This window comes from Lissotriton vulgaris, chromosome 5, assembly GCF_964263255.1.
Source record: "Lissotriton vulgaris chromosome 5, aLisVul1.2, whole genome shotgun sequence".
Taxonomy (NCBI): Eukaryota; Metazoa; Chordata; class Amphibia; order Caudata; family Salamandridae; genus Lissotriton; species Lissotriton vulgaris.
The window spans coordinates 193816020-193835605 of NC_141693.1; the positions used below are offsets into that span (position 1 = coordinate 193816020).

General features: G+C 49.1%; 1 protein-coding gene across 1 annotated transcript in view; it reads right to left on the minus strand.

The window, feature by feature from the left end:
* The window catches only part of LOC147710456 (ficolin-2-like), a 386065-nt gene extending 367142 nt beyond the window's left edge, over positions 1-18923 (minus strand). The window contains exon 1 of the mRNA XM_086921143.1: positions 18752-18923. Coding sequence (XP_086777269.1) covers positions 18752-18830 — 79 coding nt within the window. The 5' untranslated portion in view covers positions 18831-18923. The remainder of the gene's footprint in view (positions 1-18751) is intronic.
* Positions 18924-19586: the final 663 nt, after the last annotated feature.

Below are 19586 nucleotides of genomic sequence, written 5' to 3' on the forward strand. Positions count from 1 at the left end.
GGGACATGCAAGAAGAACCTGGTGAGTGGGGTCTGAGGGGGATGTGTGCTCGCGTGTGTCTGTGTGTGTGCGCGTGTGTGTATGCGTGTGTATGTATGCGTGTGTGTGTTAAAAGAGCCCGATGACTGGTTGGGAGGGGTTGGGGGGGGAAGTGGTGTGTACGCGAGTGTTTGTCTGCCTAGCATGATGCCACTTTCTGACCCACACTGTTTTGTAAACCGAGCGCACACAGCAAGCAGCCAGCAGCAAAAGCGCGATCACGAGGACAAATCTGAGACAGCAGAGGCGCGTGGCCGAACGCTGTCTCAGATTCCCAGGAAACTGAAAACAATAGTTGTCGAGCTAGACCGCATGCTACGCATGCGCAACTCTAGCTCGACCTAAAAACAGTTTTGTGGTTCCCTCATAGCTTTCAGGCAGTAAGATATTTTTAGGTCGAGCTAGAGTTGCGCATGCGTAGCATGCGGTCTAGCTCGACTACTATTGTTTTCAGTTTCCTGGGAATCTGAGACAGGGTTCGGACACGAACGCCTATTGCACCTCGTGGGCGCGCACGGCGTCGTGCCCATCTCCTGCCTCAGATTTCCGTGCGCAAACACACACACAGCCACACTCACGCTTGCGCACATACACAGCCACACGCATACACAGGCACACACACACTGCATACACACACACACCCCCCCTTAAACAGACACACGCGCACACAGACAGACACACGCACAGACACACTCGAACACACACAGACACACGCGCGTACACCCCCCTCCCCCTCCATTCACCGGGCTCTTTCCGCGTGTCCCTCGGCAGCCAGCATTCAGCGTGCAGGGTTTCAGGACGTTCTCCCGGCAGTTCCTTCCTGTTTCTTTGCAGGCCTCGCCCACGTTCCAACGAAGGCTGCCTGACTTCCGCTAGCACTCCGTGGCATCACAGCTTTCGGTCACGAAGCAGACAATGCCGGACACGGGTGAGTGACGACAATGGTTCCCTACAGAGATGTTTCGGTGCTGCTTATTCAATACCTGACTTGTTATTTTTGTTGTTGGCTTGTTCTCTCTGCTGTCAGTGGTTGGCTTCATGCAGGACTGGCGTTAGTGCTGGTGGCGCCTGGTGCAACAATCTTTTTAAGCGTTCCCCTACATTCTCCCCCTTCCCTTACGTGAATTGCCTCACTACCACGCTCCAACAGTGCCCATTATCTCTCCCCTGTCCATCTCTGTCGTACAAACTCTCAGCACGGCCTTGATGATGCGAGGAGCGGGGGGTATGTGAGCAGAGCAGACTCTAATCGACTCCATCCTCGAGACCTCGGCACCCCGAAAAAAAACTCCATCAGTAACACGGGTGCTGAAAATCAGAACTTTCTTAAGAGTGCTGAGGCGCTAGGGCCCAGTGTGTCATCACTAATCTCGTGGTGAAAATTGCAAAAAACACAGTTGATGGACAGAATGTAGAACAATGTCATACATTCACCCCAGTACAAGGATCTGGGCCTAAATCCATCGTTTTTTTGCACTCCACACCACCCTGGGTTAGACACTGGCTATATGCAAATCAGCTCTGACCCTGTGCCCCATGGGAACAGTCCAGTCCGAACTACCAAGCCATGTCTTTGCCAGACCGGAATCAAGCATCCAAGGACCGGTTTCTGGCTATCAGCCTTCATTCAGCCTGGATAGCTTGACTCCAGTGGTGTGGAGAGCCTGGGACTCACGTCTGACACTCGGGGTGAAAATTGCAAAAAACACAGTTGATGGACAGAACGTAGAACAATGTCATACATTCACCCCAGTACAAGGATCTGGGCCTAAATCCATCGTTTTTTTGCACTCCACACCACCCTGGGTTAGACACTGGCTATATGCAAATCAGCTCTGACCCTGTGCCCCATGGGAACAGTCCAGTCCGAACTACCAAGCCATGTCTTTCCCAGACCGGAATCAAGCATCCAAGGACCGGGTTCTGGCTATCAGCCTTCATTCAGCCTGGATAGCTTGACTCCAGTGGTGTGGAGAGCCTGGGACTCACGTCTGAGTATACCCAGCACACTCGGGGTGAAAATTGCAAAAAACACAGTTGATGGACAGAATGTAGAACAATGTCATACATTCACCCCAGCACAAGGATCTGGGCCTAAATCCATCGTTTTTTTTGGCACTCCACACAACACTGGGTTAGACACTGGCTATATGCAAATCAGCTCTGACCCTGTGCCCCATGGGAACAGTCCAGTCCAAACTACCAAGCCATGTCTTTCCCAGACCGGAATCAAGCATCCAAGGACTGATTTCTGGCTATCAGCCTTCATTCAGCCTGGATAGGTTGACTCCAGTGGTGTGGAGAGCCTGGGACTCACGTCTGAGTATACCCAGCACACTCGGGGTGAAAATTGCAAAAACACAGTTGATGGACAGAATGCAGAACAATGTCTTACATTCACCCCAGTACAAAGATCTGGGCCTAAATCCATCGTTTATTTGCACTCCACACCACCCTAGGTCAGACAATGGCTATATGCAAATCAGCCTTGACCCTGCTATCCAGGTTGAATGAAGGCTGATAGCCAGAAACCGGTCCTTGGATGCTTGATTCCGGTCTGGGAAAGACATGGCTTGGTACTTCGGACTGGGCTGTTCCCATGGGGGAAAAGGTCAGAGCTGATTTGCATATAGCCAGTGTCTAACCCAGGGTGGTGTGGAGTGCAAAAAAACGATGGATTTAGGCCCAGATCCTTGTACTGGGGTGAATGTATGACATTGTTCTACATTCTGTCTATCAACTGTGTTTTTTGCAATTTTCACCCCGAGTGTGCTGGGTATACTCAGACGTGAGTCCCAGGCTCTCCACACCACTGGAGTCAAGCTATCCAGGCTGAATGAAGGCTGATAGCCAGAAACCGGTCCTTGGATGCTTGATTCCGGTCTGGGAAAGACATGGCTTGGTAGTTCGGACTGGACTGTTCCCATGGGGCACAGGGTCAGAGCTGATTTGCATATAGCCAGTGTCTAACCGAGGGTGGTGTGGAGTGCAAACAAACGATGGATTTAGGCCCAGAACCTTGTACTGGGGTGAATGTATGACATTGTTCTACATTCTGCCCATCAACTGTGTTTTTTGCAATTTTCACCCCGAGTGTGCTGGGTATACTCAGACGTGAGTCCCAGGCTCTCCACACCACTGGAGTCAAGCTATCCAGGCTGAATGAAGGCTGATAGCCAGAAACCGGTCTTTGGATGCTTGATTCCGGTCTGGAAAAGACATGGCTTGGTAGTTCGGACTGGACTGTTCCCATGGGGCACAGGGTCAGAGCTGATTTGCATATAGCCAGTGTCTAACCCAGGGTGGTGTGGAGTGCCAAAAAACGATGGATTTAGGCCCAGATCCTTGTACTGGGGTGAATGTATGACATTGTTCTACATTCTGTCCATCAACTGTGTTTTTTGCAATTTTCACCCCGAGTGTGCTGGGTATACTCAGACGTGAGTCCCAGGCTCTCCACACCACTGGAGTCAAGCTATCCAGGCTGAATGAAGGCTGATAGCCAGAAACCGGTCCTTGGATGATTGATTCCGGTCTGGGAAAGACATGGCTTGGTAGTTCGGACTGGACTGTTCCCATGGGGCACAGAGTCAGAGCTGATTTGCATATAGCCAGTGTCTAACCCCGGGTGGTGTGGAGTGCAAAAAAACAATGGATTTAGGCCCAGATCCTTGTACTGGGGTGAATGTATGACATTGTTCTACATTCTGTCCATCAACTGTGTTTTTTGCAATTTTCACCCCGAGTGTGCTGGGTATACTCAGACGTGAGTCCCAGGCTCTCCACACCACTGGAGTCAAGCTATCCAGGCTGAATGAAGGCTGATAGCCAGAAACCGGTCCTTGGATGCTTGATTCCGGTCTTGGAAAGACATGGCTTGGTAGTTCGGACTGGACTGTTCCCATGGGGCACAGGGTCAGAGCTGATTTGCATATAGCCAGTGTCTAACCCAGGGTGGTGTGGAGTGCAAAAAAACGATGGATTTAGGCCCAGATCCTTGTACTGGGGTGAATGTATGACGTTGTTCTACATTCTGTCCATCAACTGTGTTTTTTGCAATTTTCACCCCGAGTGTGCTGGGAATACTCAGACGTGAGTCCCAGGCTCTCCACAACACTGGAGTCAAGCTATCCAGGCTGAATGAAGGCTGATAGCCAGAAACCGGTCCTTGGATGCTTGATTCCAGCCCGGGAAAGACATGGCTTGGTAGTTCGGACTGGACTGTTCCCATGGGGCACAGGGTCAGAGATGATTTGCATATAGCCAGTGTCTAACCCAGGGTGGTGTGGAGTGCAAAAAAACGATGGATTTAGGCTCAGATCCTTGTACTGGGGTGAATGTATGACATTGTTCTACATTCTGTCCATCAACTGTGTTTTTTGCAATTTTCACCCCGAGTGTGCTGGGTATACTCAGACGTGAGTCCCAGGCTCTCCACACCACTGGAGTTTAGCTATCCAGGCTGAATGAAGCCTGATAGCCAGAAACCGGTCCTTGGATGCTTGATTCCAGTCTGGGAAAGACATGGCTTGGTAGTTCGGACTGGACTGTTCCCATGGGGCACAGGGTCAGAGCTGATTTGCATATAGCCAGTGTCTAAACCAGGGTGGTGTGGAGTGCAAAAAAACGATGGATTTAGGCTCAGATCCTTGTACTGGGGTGAATGTATGACATTGTTCTACATTCTGTCCATCAACTGTGTTTTTTGCAATTTTCACCCCGAGTGTGCTGGGTATACTCAGACGTGAGTCCCAGGCTCTCCACACCACTGGAGTCAAGCTATCCAGGCTGAATGAAGGCTGATAGCCAGAACCCGGTCCTTGGATGCTTGATTCCGGTCTGGGAAAGACATGGCTTGGTAGTTCGGACTGGACTGTTCCCATGGGGCACAGGGTCAGAGCTGATTTGCATATAGCCAGTGTCTAACCCAGGGTGGTGTGGAGTGCAAAAAAACGATGGATTTAGGCCCAGATCCTTGTACTGGGGTGAATGTATGACATTGTTCTACATTCTGTCCATCAACTGTGTTTTTTGCAATTTTCACCCAGAGTGTGCTGGGTATACTCAGACGTGAGTCCCAGGCTCTCCACACCACTGGAGTCAAGCTATCCAGGCTGAATGAAGGCTGATAGCCAGAAACCGGTCCTTGGATGCTTGATTCCGGTCTGGGAAAGACATGGCTTGGTAGTTCGGACTGGACTGTTCCCATGGGGCACAGGGTCAGAGCTGATTTGCATATAGCCAGTGTCTAACCCAGGGTGGTGTGGAGTGCAAAAAAATTATGGATTTAGGCCCAGATCCTTGTACTGGGGTGAATGTATGACATTGTTCTACATTCTGTCCATCAACTGTGTTTTTTGCAATTTTCACCCCGAGTGTGCTGGGTATACTCAGACGTGAGTTCCAGGCTCTCCACACCACTGGAGTCAAGCTATCCAGGCTGAATGAAGGCTGATAGCCAGAAACCGGTCCTTGGATGCTTGATTCCGGTCTGAGAAAGACATGCTTGGTAGTTCGGACTGGACTGTTCCCATGGGCACAGGGTCAGAGCTGATTTGCATATAGCCAGTGTCTAACCCAGGGTGGTGTGGAGTGCAAAAAAACGATGGATTTAGGCCCAGATCTTTGTACTGGGGTGAATGTATGACATTGTTCTGCATTCTGTCCATCAACTGTGTTTTTTGCAATCACTAATCTCGTGGCATTTCTTTTATCGACCTCGGGAGGATGAATGGTTGAGGTGCACTTTCAGGATTCCAACACGTGACATGCGATTTGTACACAAATGTATGCCGCAGAAACCAATGGGCCACACTCAATCCACTCTCCTATCATGCTAATGAGTGGCTACTGTCCACTCAGCGTTATTTTTAGGTCGAGCCTGGAATACGCAGGTGGAGAACTATAGCTAGCTGACTCAGGGGAATGAAGGACCAGAAAGTGCCACGCGCTTGGATTTCACTGTGTGCACGTGCACCCACACTCACGCATGCGCACATACACAGCCACAAGCATACACAGCACTCACACATGCGCACATACACAGCCACACGCATACACAGCCACACGCATACACAGCCACACGCATACACAGGCACACCCCCCCCATCGCCGCTGCACCTACACACACACTAGCACACCTACACGCACACACTAGCACACCTACACGCACACACAGAGACCCCCCACACACACACCAGCGCACACAGACACATGCACGTAAACCCCCCTTCCCTCCCCTCCCACTCACCGGGCTCTTTCGGCAGCCTGTTCCATGTCTCCGTGTCTCCTCTGCAGCGCTCACAGCACCAGGGGGCAGGACTTCATTTCCTCGGCGGCGGGCGGGACTTCCTGCCGGATTGCAGGCCCCGCCCCCGTCTCGTCCAAAAGTGCCTGACTTCTGGTTTTCACGGAGCAGGGCTGCGGCGGTGATTTCTTTCGGGGGGAGTCTGGGAGGAGTCAGCTAAACTTGCACGGGTGTTTCGGTTTCATTTCTCATCCAGAGTAAAAGAAAGAGAAACGAGGGCGAGAGGCGGCAGGACAGATCTTGAACGCGGCTGAATATGGAAGCAGAAACACAGTTTTGCTGTAACTGGTAACAGCGGCGTCACTAGGGGGCTGCGGGGGGTGCGGACCGCACCGGGTGTCACCCCATCATGGGGTGACACCAATCTAGTTACGCTGCTCTGGCTCGCTGTGTAATAAAAACACAGCAGGAGTACCGTAATTCTCACGGGCAGCATCATTCAGCAGCATGGCACCAGGCACCTGAGTGGCCTCGGGCGCTGCCGAGTCACCGCCGCCCCGAATTGCAAATGCCAGGGAAGGAAACTGTGCAACAAATATTCCAAGACAGTACTCCAATCGAATAACTGTGCTTAGGGGGCTGAAGGGTAGTCGCGCTGTGCTGATTGCGCGGTATTACCCCAGCCGGCACTGCAGTGCCGGAGTTCCAAGAGGCCAGATACTGTGCGGGTCAGTGGTTTCTGCTTTGTTTATTTTGGCTGCCTGCAGGCCTTGCTGGGTCTTATGCACAGGACGGTGTTTTCACCGATATTACACGAAAGTGGGGGCTGTTTGGGGGCACGTTGAATGGTTGTGCAGCATTTTGTTGTATTTGCTGCACTACAAGTTTAAATGCACAATCGCCATCACCTGTACCTTGCAAAACCTAATTAGAGCGTATCAGGCGGCAGCTTTCACGCACCAGCGGTCGAAGGGTGCAGTCAGCGAGGGCAACTGACCTATCTCTACTTAAAGTGGGGCAGGGCACCGTGGCCAAGACTGCAGAAAAGGGGCAATACAATTAATGAATGGAGCCAGTAAAGTGCTTCCTTGCCTGGACGCTCCAGAGACGTTTTTTTTTTTACAGTACATTGCTCGAGCAGGTTTAGCTGCACCTTCCTGATCACCTTGTCTGGCAGTAGCTAGACCAATTATATACATTAATAGCTTCACGTGGACAGCTGTGCTTGTGTCCTGAACGGGGTGCTAAAGTCAGCCAGGGTCGATGGCAGCTTACGGCGCCCTTTCGCCCTCCAGAGACGCCTGCACAGGGGCTCTGGATCAATAAGGCCTCATGGTGCTATTAGCATACAGAGGAACTAGTTAGACTTATAAAGTGTCAGTCCAAATGTCTGGGGTAGCGGAAGTAACATCATGCACGCTTTGATCCCGAATGATGCCACATGGCTAACCCGTTTTACCACTGTTAACTTTTGAGTGAGAAAAGAGAAAGAAAAAGTTTACTAGAGACGAAAATGAAAAATGTGACAATGGAAAGGAGGGAAAAAGCAAGAAAGAGGATAAAAGGGGAGAAGGAAGGAAAGAAAGAACACCACACGTTCACAAAACTGTATTTTATGAGTATTATCTGTGAGCTACTGCTTTTTACTAGGTTAGTGCCCTTCCATTTCTACCACTTTACAGCACTTTCAAGATCTGAGTTTTTCATTGCCCAAATGGGTGTAATGTCTGTTATGTAAATGTTTTGCACTTCTTCATTGCTTGATTTTGCTTGCGAGAAAGTGTCACTCATAGTCGTTGAATGTCACTCATAATTACACTTCAATTATGAAAATGTCACACGTTAGTAATCAGAAACCTTGGCAGCTATGGTACTGTGCATTCACGAGTTAGACCCAGCTTGCAGAGGTATGAGCAGGGGGGCGGGTGGTTGAAGCCGACAGACTACGAGTTAAGTAATATTAAAAAAAAAAATTCTTTTACAGAGTTTTATATAGCGCAAACTTGACCCGAATCGGGTATCAGAGTGCTTTACATAGCACCAGTTGCATTACATGAAGACACATTCATTTTTTGATAGGCACAGGGAAATTAAGTTATTTGCGTATAATCACAGGATGTTCAGCGTCATTGCGGAGACTCGAGTCCATGCGGTAAGTCGTAAGGGGGTGACACCATGAGTTACCCGCACCGGGTGACACCAACCCTAGTGACGCCACTGACTGGTAAGACTATTTATTGCATAGCTTTGTGTTTTAAATTAGATCTCAGGAAATTGTGGCAGCAATGCAATGATCAAACATAAGACAACAGCTCGGGGAATATATGCCTCTTAGAAACTGCCATGGTGAGGCTCTGAGATGGTTTATTTAATTTTATTGTTTGTTAGTGTATTTATATAGCGCGGCTTGTCACCTGTGTGTGTATCCAGGCACTGCCCATCGGTACGGGGATCAAGTGATTCGCCTAGCATGGCAGGTTGCTGCGCTGACGCCGAGGCTGGAGCTCGGGTCTGCAGCTCCCAGTCGGCAGTTCTGGTCGCTGGGCCACATCTCAACCCCATTGTGACGCTAGGCGTAGCTTCCTTTCGTGCAGGTGGTGCAGTGTCACCTGGGCACAGAGTCCCGAGGGGCCCAAAGAACCCTGATTATACCTGTATTTTATAATTCATGCAACAGCCAGGGGGCATTTCCTTCCGTGCCCTAGTGCCCGTGGCCGACTGTCTTCGCACCTGTTTGTGATCGGTAGGAGTTTGGCACTTTGTTCATTTTTTGGCGAGTGGCGGCTCAGTTACGTATTTATTGCCACTAGTGCCACTGACTTCGGAGCCTGCTGACAGCTGTCTAGCACTCGAACGGCGCATTTCTACATTCCCCGTAGGAATGAGAGTCAGAGGACTTTGACACGCCTGCAGTTTGCATTTGTGAGAAATCTAGTCATGCTGTTGCGAAACTTTATTCCAAGAGCCGGGTCTCTCAGTAAGTGCATGAAATGGAAAAATGGAAGTGCAGGTATCCTCTCCCAGAGTAAGTACTTGCTTCTGAGAGGTGCCGGTACTCTCCAGTTTAAAGTACTGTACCTCTGGTAAGAAGTGCGGGTACTCTCCCAGATGGACCCTGAGAAAGAATGATGTAGATGCCTCTCATTGTGCGTTTGATTATATTTTGATTATATATAATTTGCATATGGCGGCCGCTGACAGAGAGTAGGATCTGACAGTCTGTTTTCAATTGTTTTTGCTCTAACAATCCAGTATGAATCCCGTGATACCAGCACGGTATTCACGGTACAAACGCGGAAGCTAGGTGGATGCGTCGAGGATAACCGGCAATACAGGTACAGTCCTGGAGGATTACTGAGACTGTATGTCTCTTAACGCTTCAATATTCATTGTAGTACTGAGCACAAGTGCTCACCGTCTGTTTCTTTCAATCTTTTTTATATGGTGACCAGGGGTTTTAGCAGGAGGTAAGCGCGACTGAGAACCGCACTTGCATAACTAATTGCAATTCTGATATTTTACGGTTATTGACGTGGGCTATTGATGTTTGTTTCAGTTTACGCTGAATTATAACAAGCAATCTGAGGTAAGAGGCTTAAAAATTCCTGTCACAGTAATACAAACCATTTGACTAGCTAGCAAGTTGTCCAGTACTTATGGCGTTTTTGGTCAGTTTCAGTTTATGGAATGTGTACACTGGACGTCGAAGACTGCTTAACATAGAGGAAAGTAGGGCAAACCACATACATGTACACACAAAAATGGGTTTATGCAACAAAACATAAATACAAATTGTGTAATTTACAATACCAATAGCTCAAACTTTCCTAATGCGAGACCTATTGCACTGAAAATGCTTGTTTTTGTAGTGAACAGACTAAGCAAAAGTGGAAACAAAAGCAGCCTAGCGGGTCATAATTCTAATCAGTCAGTCAAGAGGTCTTTATTCGATTTGCATCGTAAAAGACAAAATACATAAAAAAACAGTTCATACGATTTAACATATAAGATAATAAATACGTTACATTTTAAAACCATGTTAAGAAAAGTATTAAATTTAGACAATAATGTACAAAGAACCCCTGACTACATAAGAGCAATACTAACTTGCAACTAAAAACTCATAAAAACATATACAATGGGAACTTCATTTACCAAGGTTGCGAATGCGGATTGACCAAGCCCAGCTCACGAATTTTGCTACACCAATGGCGATAGGGGGAGAAGTATCAGTTTTTAGAATCCTAGTCGCTGCAACAGCAGATCTAGTACCTAATAAGCGGCAAACTGGTAAAAGCCAAACTTTTCTGGGTAACGAGTACATAGGGCAGCAGAAGAAAAAGTGTTCAATATTCTCTACTGCTGTTACACAGAAAGGACACTTATCGCTGCCACCAGTCGACCAGGAGTACGTAAGCCCCCACACGGGTAACGAGCCTACTCGTAATTGATGATACAGTTTACGATCTTTTGGCTTGGTTATTAAGTCCCAATAGGCTTCGTATTTAGGGACATCCTTAACAACCAAAAATTCCAGTGACATAGTAGGGCCAACAACCATGGTGGATCTCCTCTCATCGATCCAGTGCCAATAAATATCTTTGAGTGCCTTTTTTGATGGAAAGGTAGCACGTGCTGGATCAACCCCTAGTGCCTCCAGGCTCAGATTTTTCAAAAGCATCCTGAGATGAGAGAACCAGGGTACCCTATGGGCCCGTTCGAGCCCCCTCACCTCAAAGATGGCCTCAGCAAACAGGGTTAATTCGGGTGTAGTCCACAGACAACGCCAGAACGCCAGTGGTCTATACCGTACCATGTCCTCAATAGATTTAACACCTAAATCAAGCTGCAGGGGTAAGCAAGGTGTTGATTGTGGGAGACCAGTTGCCATTCTGAGGAACCTATTCTGTGCCACCCTCAGAGTGGATAAATCACTATACCCCCACAGTTCTGCACCGTAGATAATTGCAGGAATTATCTTGGAGCCATACATTTTTACCTATGGTGCCAGAGGTTTAGTGAGAGATTTTGCGTGCTCCTTCAATAAGGCTCCCCCAAGTTGAGCATGTTTCAGGGTCATAAGATCCAATTGGGGTTTCCAGCTCAAGTTCTCACTTAATGGGACACCCATATATGTAAAGACCTCCGTTTGATCCAAAATGGCTCCGCTCATCGACACCTTGGCCTTCACAGCCTTGGGGCCTCGCAGAACCATAAATTTGGTCTTGCTGACATTCACCTCTAACTCATGCTCGCTACAGAAATACTCAAAACGGGCCAGCGCGGACTGAAGGCCCTGCCTCGTTTTAGAAATAATAAGAGTGTCGTCCGCGAACATGAGGAGGGGAATTTTCCTTCCAGCAAGGAAGGGGGCGTCCGTTGGAAAGTTAGAAAAATACTTAGTCACCCCATTAATAAACAAAGAAAAAAGGGTGGGGGCCAACACACACCCTTGTCTAACCCCCTTGGCGACTTTGAAACTGTCGGTGACCTCCCCTGGACCACCCCATCTTACTTTGGCATAGGTGTTTGAATGCAGATTGATAAGCAGCGCCACCAGCTCTTTGGGCATGCCCAAATCCAACAAGACTTCCCAGAGCTTAATCCTAGGCACTAGGTCGAAAGCGGACCTAAGGTCCACAAATGCCGCAAACAGCAGACCTCCCCCTAGGTAGACCACCTTCCAATATAATAGCATAAATCTAAAAACTTGCTCTAAGGTCCCCATATGTTGCCGAAAACCCGCCTGGAGAGGACTTAAAACATCAGATTCATAATCAGAGATCCAACACTGGATCCTACCCAGAAGTAGGCGAGCCACAATCTTTTGTACAGCATCAATAAGGCTAATAGGTTGGTAATTAGCCGTTACTGAGCGATCACCCTTCTTATGAATTGGGAGGATCTCCGCCCCCAGCCAAGAGTCAGGGACTTTCGCACCCCTTGCCAGAGCATTGGCTAAAAGAACAATGTATGGGACCCAAAGGTCCTGTTCCTGCTTAAACAAATCAGCTGGTATGCAGTCAGGTCCTGGTGCTTTACCCCCCGGGATAACCCTTAACACTGCCCTCACTTCAGTAGGAGTAAAAACCAGGGCTTCGTCAGTAGTAATAGGCAGCAGAGTGGCAGAACTTGTGACATTCGCTTTGAATTGGTTCCCATAGTATTTGACCCATTCCCTTGGCTCAACACAATTTGAGGGGGATGTATTCTGTGGGCGATTGCCTCATTTAAGCTGCTGCCAGAATTTAATCATGTTATTACTCTGGCAAGCCTCCAACAGTTCCTTCCATCGGGTCTCGTCCCAGTTCTTCTTGGCAGTGGCCTGCGCTGCTTTGTAGGTAGCCCTGCAACTGCGGATTAAGCTCTGATTTCTTGACTTTAAAGCCGCATGCAGCGCCTTTTGCGACTCCCTGCATGCACTGTCAAACCAGGTTAGGGGCTTCAACTTATTTCTTCTAGGGCCAGTGCACTTAACAAAAAGGGTTTTAAGATTTAGAAAGAGATCCCTATGTAATGTAGTGATATTGTCCAGAAGGGCCGACTCTTGGCAGAACCCGCTGATTTGTAGCATTGTATCCCCAAGCATGGTTCTAATCCTTGACAGAACCTCCTTATCAAGGGCTAGTTTAGGCCAGCTAACCCTTCTTTCGTTATTAGATAATGAGGCCTGTGGCAGGGACGCCTCGGCCACAGAGAGCTCTGCAAAGGTACCTTCTTTGATCGATAGAACCAAGGGGTTGTGATCGCTCTCGGCTCTACTTACTACCACCATATCCAGTACACTGGGCCACATTTCCACATTCACCAGGATATAGTCAATGCGGGAGCCAGATCTGCCATTATCGTAGGTCATTGCCCCCATCCTATCGGTCTTCAATCGCCCATTGACTGCACGCATTCCCTGATTCAGGCATAGACCCTTCAAAAATATGGCTGATTGGGACCATTTCTTAATAGGTTGTAATTCCAAACCCGGGATGCCCCATAAAGAATCCTCATCTTCGGTGAGCATACCATCATCCAGCCCCAGAGGTTCAAAACAGGTATTGAAGTCCCTCAATACCACCCTATTTGTATTCACCGGCAATGAACTTAAGAGACCCTCCAACACAAGTGCAACAGGTGAGCATTTTCCCCCTTGAATGCCCCGCATATAGATATTTACAATCACCATATTCAGTCCCGAAGACGAGTTTACCCGTATGGCCAACATATCGGGGTTATCCAACAGGAGCTCCTCCACTGTTACTCCCACATGCTGGCGTACCCAAATAGCAAGACCACCCACTGGTCTGCCCCTTGCACCTTTCACAGCTGGTCTAGAATAGTTCAAAAAGCCAGCGCGAAATATAGGCCGAGTGGCCCAGGTTTCCTGGAAGGACCAAATATCAGAATGGTCTATGAAGGTCCCCCAGTCAGGCAGATCAAGCTTTGATTCAAGGCCAGCAATATTCCAGGAGCATATCCGTAACAGCGGTAAACACTGGTCAACTGCCCCCTTCCCACCTCCCGCCGTGCTAGATATGGCTGGGCAGGATGAATAGAGAGTTGGGCTGACACCAGTGTCAGGTAGGGAACTTACAGGTAAAACTGAAAGTAATGATTCACCATGGGTGGCTTTATCAACATTTAAACCAACAGATATCCCCTGTTCAGGTCCCACTAGAAATGAGCAACAGTCAACGGAAGGGAGTGCAGTTATAGGCTCAGTGGATTGCACTGATATAGGACTCTCATATGCAGGATGTAATAAAGAGTTTGATGTTAGAGTCACCATTCCCAGTAGACTGCCAACAAAGTACCCCGGCTGTCAATCACACCCATCGAAACTGGAGAAAATGTTAAATCTGTTAGAAACTTCTAACGGGGTAAATGGAATTAAATGATCCATTCTCCTGTTCCCATGTAAGTGATCCAACCTCCCTGGAGGCATACTGTAGCTTCTAACGGGAACTGTGTTCCACCCAAGATCGTTCCTGATGGGCAAGGGTCTAGGAACTTGCCCCGTGTAACTGTTATTAGATGGCATGTACATGTTACGCTGTGTATCAGCTCGTCCTCCAGGGTAGAAAGGGGGGGGTCACAAGGGATCTTGGATAGAAGTATGTTAAGTCATATGGAACTATGGCATTGCTCAGGTTCCCCGAGGGCCCATTCAGTATAAATCTGACTGCCTCTGGGTCTCTAAAATTTATTACGATAAGGTCTCCCTTTAAATTTTTTTCCCTGCTGCCCAACCAGGGGAGACGCCTGACGTGAACAATCTCTCCATTAATATAATATGGGAGTGGTCTATTTTGTCCTAGCCAGTGCATAGTTTTATTTTTTTACTGGGAGTACCCCTCCCTTTTACCAACCTCTAGGGTAGGGACTCCTGTAAGCACGACCACAAAAGGCACAGCATCGGGAGGTAATTTAACATTGGGGCCCTGCAATTTATCATTGGTAGATCGACCCAACCTTCCCCTTCCCACTCGCTTGTTCAGGGAGGTTGGATTATCCCCTCCCTTCTGAGGTTCTCTAGCAGCCAGTGCAGCTGATTTTACTGCTGTCACCAGAGGGACCTGTTGGTAAGCTTGCTGGGTTGCTGCTGCTCCCGAATGGGTATTAACAGCGGGTTTATTAGCTTTGTTAATGCCCTTAATAGGGCCCTTGGGGGCTGCCGGGGTCGGGACAGGAGCAATTAGAGCCTGAGCTGTGACCATCAGTGGGGAGACTGGCTTTTCGGTGATCATGGAAGGTCCTGCCCCATCATTATCGGCAAACAATGACTCAAGGTTCCCCAGCCGTTGTTCCACCCTCTTCAGAATATCTAGTATTGGGTGCATAAAGGACCTGAATAGGTGCTCAATAGAATCCCAGGGGGTACCAGACAATAAGGCTTTCTCTAGAGGGGGAAGGGCTGGCCTCGCTTCACATAATGAATCGGTAACAGGCATTATATCATTTGTATCTAACACCCCAGAAGCCGGTGGCACTAGCATCACAGAAGCCGGTGGCACTACAGCAGAAATTACTGGGGCCTTGGCCATAGATACAGCTGGTGTATTAGATTTTAGTGATTTGCCAAACTCAGAATGACTGAGCTTACACCTCTGAGGTACCCCCCTTCTCCTTTTAGATGGTGGAGGGCCATGAACTTTGGGTACATAGGGCAACTTGCCCTTCTTTTTAGGTAACTCCCTAGCTGGAAGAGAAGGCACAATAATTACATCTAGTCCTGTAATAGGAATGCTTGGGGGACAGCACATTGGGTGAAGGAGCAGTATTTACAACAACATGAAGCTGTGAAGTGTCTCTAAGGAGTAAGGGGGATTTGTCCAAAGACAGTGGGTCTTGGCTGAAAAAGTCAGAGACTGTGTCTGGCAAAACGGGTACAGGCACCAAATCCGACAAAGGTCTATTTTTCAGGGATTCAATGGAGCGACGACGCTCAATCCTGCGCTCTGCCATCACAATGTCCTTATTCAGGTCCGTAGCAGCCCTGGTAAAGTAGCCCTCTAGTGTTCCTTTACTGCCCCCCGCAGACACCGATTTGTCACAGTTTGTAGACATAGTTAAGATGTCCTACCTTCCCAACAGCCTAGGGGGCTTGTAAAGGCGAAAGAGGGGTGGCCCTTCCCGTCCTCCTCCGTCCCCGGACGGCCACAGACGGCCCGCCCTTTGCCCGGGCTTAGCCCGGCGTCGCGCAACGCGGAGGGAGTGTCGGTTTTTCAAGCGCCTCCGTGCGCGTTGATTGGCGATGGAGGGCGGGTTTATCCCACAAGGGCTACTGGATGGTGTAGTCCCCCCACTCGGCGGCCGCTTTGATGTAAGGGGAGCGGCGGCGGGGGGGGGCTATCAGGCAGCAAGGCAGCAGATGGCGTGGACCCTTAGGGCTAGGTGAGCGCAGCCCAGAGCAGCAGACAAGAGTTACATAATTCTAATCATGTTATGCAGAAAGAAAGAACAAATGCCAGGCACGACAACAGTTAAGAAACGAAAAAGTCTGCTGTGGCATGAATGGTTTCAAAAATCTGATTATGAACACACTGCACAGGCTTTCATTTCCCACAAAGAGCCAACCATATCCCGATTTACAACGCAACAGCAGGCAGTACATGACAAACAAGAAATCCAGAGACGGAGGAGGGTGAGAACGGTCAAGACGACTGGGTGTGAGTGTTTGACTGGTTCAGATGCGCCGTCCATCACCACCCCCTTTTGTACCTTGTTCGCCATACGTTGGCAGGGTATGCTCAGATGTGAGTCCCTTGCTCACTTTGCCACTGGATGCAAGCAAGCTGGGCTGAAGACGGCTGAAAAGCCAGAAACCGGTCCTCGGAAGCTTTTTTCCGCTCCAGGGAAGGCATGGCTTGGCAGTTTGGGCTGGACTGTTCCCATGAGGCACGGGGTCAGACTGATTTGCATATGGCCATGTCTGAACTGGGGTGGCAGAGTGGGCTAAAGAACAGTGATGGATTAAACCCAGATCTGTTGACTGGGTGTGAGTGTTTGATTGGTTCAGATGCTCCGTCCATCACCACCCCCTTTTGTACCACCTTGTTCGCCATAAGCTGGCAGGGTATGCTAGACGTGAGTCCCTTGCTCACTTTGCCACTGGATGCAAGCAAGCCGGGCTGAAGACGGCTGAAATGCCAGAAACCAGTACTCGGAAGCTTGTTTCCAGTCCAGGGAAGGCATGGCTTGGCAGTTCGTGCTGGACTGTTCCCATGAGGCACAGGGTCAGACTGATTTGCATATGGCCATGTCTGAACTGGGGTGGCAGACTGGGCAAAAGAACGGTGATGGATTACCCCCAGTTCTGTTGATGGGGTGTGAGTGTTTGATTGGTTCAAATGCTCCGTCCATCATCACCCCCTTTTGTACCACTTGGTTAGCCATAAGTTGGCAGGGTATGCTCAGACAACGAGTCCCTTGCTCACTTTGCCACTGGATGCAAGCCAGCCGGGCTGAAGACGGCTGAAATGCCAGAAACCAGTTCTCAGAAGCTTGTTTCCGGTCCAGAGAAGGCATGGCTTGGCATTTCGGGCTGGACTGTTCCCATAAGGCACAGGGTCAGACTGATTTGCATATGGCCATGTCTGAATTGGGGTGGCAGAGTGGGCTAAAGAACGGTGATGGATTTAACCCAGATCTGTTGACTGTGTGAGAGTGTTTGATTGGTTCAGATGCCCGTCCATCACCACCCCCTTTTGTACCACTTTGTTTGCCATAAGTTGGCATGGTATGCTCAGATGTGAGTCCCTTGCTCACTTTGCCACTGAATGCAAGCAAGCCGGGCTGACGACGGCTGAAATGCCAGAAAGCGGTCCTCGGAAGCTTGTTTCCTGTCCAGGGAAGGCATGGCTTGGCAGTTCGGGCTGGACTGTTCCCATGAGGCACAGGGTCAGACTGATTTGCATATGGTCATGTCTGAACTGGGGTGGCAGAGTGGGCTAAAGAACGGTGATGGATTAAACCCAGATCTGTTGACTGGGTGTGAGTGTTTGATTGGTTCAGATGGTCCGTCCATCACCACCCCCTTTTGTACCACATCATTCCAACTGACGTCACATCTGTACCAGGCACTTCAAGCAAACCACGGCATTTGGCTTTATTTATGAAAGCTAACCAATGAAGCTGATAAAACGAGGCTTCAGGCCCAGGTGAGTCATTAAGAAAAAGAACAAAAGCTGTGAATCTAATTGTAAATGGGCCTTGGGTGGACCATGGGGCTAACTTGGGAGGGACAGGCCCACCAGACCCTCCCTCAAGAACCGGGCCTGAACATATACAACATGTGCAACAAGCGCCATCTAAGGCGAAGTGACAGGATACGTGGCGGCAGCATCTGCCTCGTCAGACACAAAACCATTTGCAGTAATAGTTCGAGTTTCCACCTCTCACACTTGCCCGCAACCCCACCGCACCCCTCCCTACCACCCTACCGCTCTTACCTGTGCGGGCCCCCACTGCCTATGATGGTTTAGATGTCTCGGACTGGGGCGCTGAGGCTTTCCTCGCAACCCCATAAGTAGCATCTAGAGTTGTAGCCATGGTCTATGAATTCAAATAAATGAGAGAAGTGTTGAATGAATGTATGCAACAGTGGATGAGGAAATGAGGATAGAGGAACGAATGAACGTATGCAATTGAAAGATGAACAATCATAAATCCATATAAACATCTCTAGGAACTCTCAAGACACAGTGATTAATGATTTAAAATCTTGTTGATTCTTAGCTGCTATAAACAGTGAGGAAAATTGTAATGGTTTTAATTAACTAAACAATAAAATTGTATTTTCAGTCACACTGCTTAATTTTGATCGAAGGAACATTTTGTGTCAGGGTTTTGAACAGTTTTAGCACGAATCAAATTTGGGAAACACCTATGCTGCTTTAAGGAAAAGATGCACGGCTCGTTTGTTAAGATTTGCAGAAAGGTTTGCTGGCAGGTGCATGTGTGTGGTTTGCTCACCTGGGCAGGTGTCTTCGGCGCTGCACAGCGTCACAGCGCACAGGACAAAGAACCCTGTGGACTGTACAACCCCTCTCATGGCGGCTGAAGGTCTCGGAGATGGGTCAGTCCCTGTTCCTTTCGAGCTCTGAGAGCCTAGTACTTGTTGAAAGTATTCTTCAAGTAACAGAAATAGCCCCGGTCCTCCTTATATCGGTTTGACACCCCCTTCCGTTCCCTCCCAGGCTCTCTTGGCCACCACCTTCCTTTCAGCACCGTTCTACGTAATCTAATCCATAGATGACGTCTTTGTGATGTTAACCGAAGGGTCATCATGTGTAGCAGGCCCATTAACGTTCCTGTGTCTCGCTCTAACTCGAGCTTGACATTTTGGATTGTCTCCAGTCCAAACTCTAATTTGCGATTATTTTCTAAACTGTTGAAAGAGACTTTTTCATTGGCCGTCTACCAAAAACAACAACGAGCTAGCTCGTCTTTCAACCTTAACCACGTAATTTACCGATTCCAGTAATAACGTTTTTATTGTTCCAAGTCCTATTAAAATAGCGCTCCCAAGGCCCAGTGAGCATTGCATCTGATGTCCTAGGATTCGCAGTAACTTCGCCGGGCGCCCCCTGGATTGCTTCGCAGCCCACCAAGAGGACGGCCGTGCGCGAGACTGTAGCCTAGCCCAGGGACTAGGTCCAGCACGCCACGTACGGGGGCGGCCTGAGCGGGAGCCCAGACAAGCGCTGCTGGGAAACCACATCCGAGAAACGGTCGTACGGGCAGACCCCGCAATCGGACACCGCGAGGCGCCGCAGACCGAGGGACTTGGGAGAGCGAGACAGGTCTT